Raw genomic sequence first — 3489 nt, 5'->3', positions numbered from 1 at the left:
GACATTTACAATCAGGTCTTAAACTATGATATATCGACGTTCTTGTGTCAAGGCGACAACTTTAACCCCATTTAGTACTTACCCACCAGATCTCAGTTCTCATCACCCTAACGTACCACCCTAACGTCAGTACATTAAAGGTTGCGAAAGATAATTCAATTTTTATTAAGGAAGCATTTCGATTATGCCTTTCCAAAATAATTCAGACTCAGGGGTATACGGGGAACTAATTTTTTATTTGGGTTTAAAGTGGCGCGGTCTAATGTAGGTATATACATGCATATATCGTAGATTTGACATGATTTTTAAAGTAAAATTAGTTTCTCAATTAGTAAGTTAGTGTGCCAATAAATAGTTTACCAAATTAATTCAATTCATTAAAGTGCAATCAAACTTTCCACTTAGGAATTCCTAAGATAAACAAAAAGTAAAAGAAAATAAATAAAACAGATCATAGCTTTAAGCTGCCGAAAACAATCGAAGTCAAAGCTTTATGCACAATTTTGTAATGGTGTTAATTTAATGACCTCCAAACTGCTTACCAAACTCAATATATGTACAATCAAATACGAGTTTTGTAAACTTCCATTCGAATTTTAATAAATGCACATGTAAAGCTATAGAAACTACAAAGTCGAAGAGTGGTCTATCAACAAAATACAAAAATCGTTGGTGACCGCAATAAAAAATCAAAGGGCTCTTATCAAGAGCATCAACAACAATGCTAAATAATTATGTAAATAAAATCATAAATTTCTTGATATTTGTAATGAACAAATCTTTGTCTGTATGCGCAAGCAAATTTACAATGGAGCTCTGAACAGGCCAGCACATAACTGAAGATACGTATTAGAAGAAATGCCATTAAGTAAGAAATACACAAAATTTTTGCGAAAAATATGTGCCCTGTAGCTACATATGTTCGCTGCAATTTGTAAGATATAAAACCTATAAAATTTTTAATGGAAAATCTCTTTCTATAAGCACACGGGATAGGAAATGCAAAGCGTCTTGATTGAATTCAGAGTTAAAGAGTTTTTTTTGAGTATGTACGCAGAGATGCTCTCCAGCCTTTATGAAGCTCATCGCTCTAGTTAATAAGGGGTTAGATTGCTGAAACCGATCGGTAAAATATCGAATCGAATATCTTAGGTATTGCCTGTTTGGTCACCGGGTTCTTGAAGCCGAACCTCTTCCCACTCCTTTTAGAATTTTTTCCTACTCACATTCGTCCAATATCGATGCGGTGATGAAAGTTCTCTCAGCGACAGCCGAAATACTCACTTGCTCAATTTTTATTGAAATACTTTTGACATTTAATTAAATATTATACATTTTCTATTACAACGTTGTTGTGGAAAGTCCATTAGTGTCCAAGTCCGCGCCAAGTTGTCATAAAATGAAAATTTTTACTTAAGCCTTAGTTTCCGCTTCCGTAGTATTCTGCTTATCATCACCATTCTTAGCCTTCTCCGCTAAGTAAGCTAAGCGGTAGCTGCCTTGCGGATCGTAAATCTGCTCCAAGCGCGCCCAATCCTCCGGCCGATTGTCGATCAAGAAATGCGTCACCTTCGCTGAGCCAGACTTCTGCTTCGGCGAGCATTTGACGCAATCGGTTGATATAGCGTCGGGGAGTATCTCTGAAATAGGAGAAACCTCAAGATATATGTAAATTTATTAAACCAAATACTTAATTCTCCTAAGTACATGTATATCTACTTATGCATGCATGTGTGTAAGTACATACCCTTCAACATTTTTGAATCCGACGTGCAAGGACCAGTATTCTCCAAGCATTTGATGTAGTTACGCAGTAGACGCTCTTGACTCAGTACCTCATCCAGGTCGATGTTATCGAATCTGGTGTCATAAGTGGCCTGATTAGCGACCAACGGCGCACTGGTTGTGGCCGGTGGATGTGGTGCAGCACCGATGCCAGCAACATAGTATGCAATGTAGATGAGCACGAATGCGACAAGGAAGCGCATTTTTGTTTTATTTCGAAATGTACGTTTACCGGCTGACGGCTTTACTTATTTTGGTAGAACTGTTTGGTGCAGTCATTGCGGCTGTAGTTTTTATATTCAGCCTGCAGCTGTGGTATCTCGATTGCATTGCATGTTGGGCGAGCAATTTTCGAAAATTAAAAATAATCGCGTAGAAAAATTGAAGCTAGATGAATTTAATGCAATTGTTTTTAGCGGAAGCCGTAAATATCCATTAGTTCTAACTGAAATAGAATTTATAAAATATACTTATGAATGTAGCTTGACTCTGGAACTGCTAAATTATGATTACAATTGATTTGGCCATTTTCCCAATTGTAGATGCATGCTACTAAATGAATAATTGGAACGAAAAGGGTGACCCAAAAGTTTTTTTATTAAATTATAAATTTTTTTATGACTTTAGCTTGGTTAAATTTTAGAGGTGTGATTGATCTCAAACCTAGGGTATCACTCAACACCGATGATGCGCATCGCATTGCTCGCTGGCAAGGCTCTTTTACGCTTTCTATACATTTTGTAAAAATCATTTTGAGTAAAATCTCTGCCTGCCCCTCGCTGCTCTACCCGATCCGAGAGAGAGAAGTTATTTACCATTGGTCACCAGTATCGCTTTTTTGGAAAGAAACCTCAGATATGAGGACTCCCGTTTGCGATAACAGATGTTGGACGTTGCTGTTTGGAAAACTTCTTAGGAGTTGTTACTTATTTCGGTTTTTTTTAGTCCTAATCTTATTAAACATTCAAAAAAAAGTCATCATTTCAAAGCTTACAAATTTTCCCTACATAATCCGGAATAATTACGTTCCAAGACATATTATTGCTAATTAACGAAACACAAAATCTTTAATTGGCTCTACTGAAAAATATGAAATTTTGAGTTGTGTCGATATATCCATTCAAGCAGAAGTAATATATTCACAAATACTCATATCTATCCAGGTTGTGTTGGCCACGCCGGAGCGTACACCTTTAAACAGATGCTATCAACATATCCAAGAGTAGGTATATGTATGTATGTGCCAAATGCTAATTTACAAAAAAAGCAAGTTTGCTTGCTCACGGCGAATCACAACCGTTTTACTTGTAGGCACAAGGCACGAAATCTCATTAAGAAATATTTATGTCAAGTAATAAATTCAATTCGCACATAGGCAGTTGCTCATGATATTTCAAGCAGTTTTCTTCCAATTCATATTTGCTGGGTAAAAGAAAAAAGAAACATCAAAAAACGCTACTATCGTAAAAACGTAGATTCCGAACGCAAGCATTTTTAAATATCCTAAAAATAAGAAAACTCGAATATGCAAAAAAATACAACCATAATACCGACAAGGTAATAAAATAACAAATATTCGTATAGTCACATAAAAGAAAATAAAAAAATTTTTAAATACATTTTACGTACGTAACTGTGTTTGACTTACTTACATTCGCACTAGTTTGCTAATATGCGATTTTTTTACGCTGTCATTTATTTAGG

General features: G+C 35.7%; 1 protein-coding gene across 2 annotated transcripts; it reads right to left on the bottom strand.

Annotated features, from left to right (window-relative positions):
- Positions 1 to 1242: 1242 nt before the first annotated feature.
- a10 (antennal protein 10) lies at positions 1243 to 2043 on the bottom strand. Of its 2 annotated transcripts, none has more exons than XM_017627677.1 (2): positions 1748 to 2043; positions 1243 to 1640 (listed from the first exon to the last, which is right to left on the bottom strand). In XM_017627677.1, exons 1-2 carry the CDS (start codon positions 1986 to 1988, stop codon positions 1414 to 1416), a joined length of 468 nt encoding a protein of 155 aa, XP_017483166.1. In that variant the 5' UTR covers positions 1989 to 2043; the 3' UTR covers positions 1243 to 1413. The 2 variants fall into 2 exon arrangements, with proteins under 2 accessions (XP_017483166.1, XP_017483167.1); XM_017627678.1 differs by having other exon boundaries at positions 1286 to 1656.
- Between the last annotated feature and the right edge of the window lie 1446 nt (positions 2044 to 3489).

The sequence above is a fragment of the Rhagoletis zephyria genome, unplaced genomic scaffold (assembly GCF_001687245.7).
Source record: "Rhagoletis zephyria isolate East Lansing unplaced genomic scaffold, Rhagoletis_zephyria_1.1 Rzeph_scaffold_05387, whole genome shotgun sequence".
NCBI classification, from domain to species: Eukaryota; Metazoa; Arthropoda; class Insecta; order Diptera; family Tephritidae; genus Rhagoletis; species Rhagoletis zephyria.
This window is presented reverse-complemented; position numbering and strand designations above follow the sequence as displayed.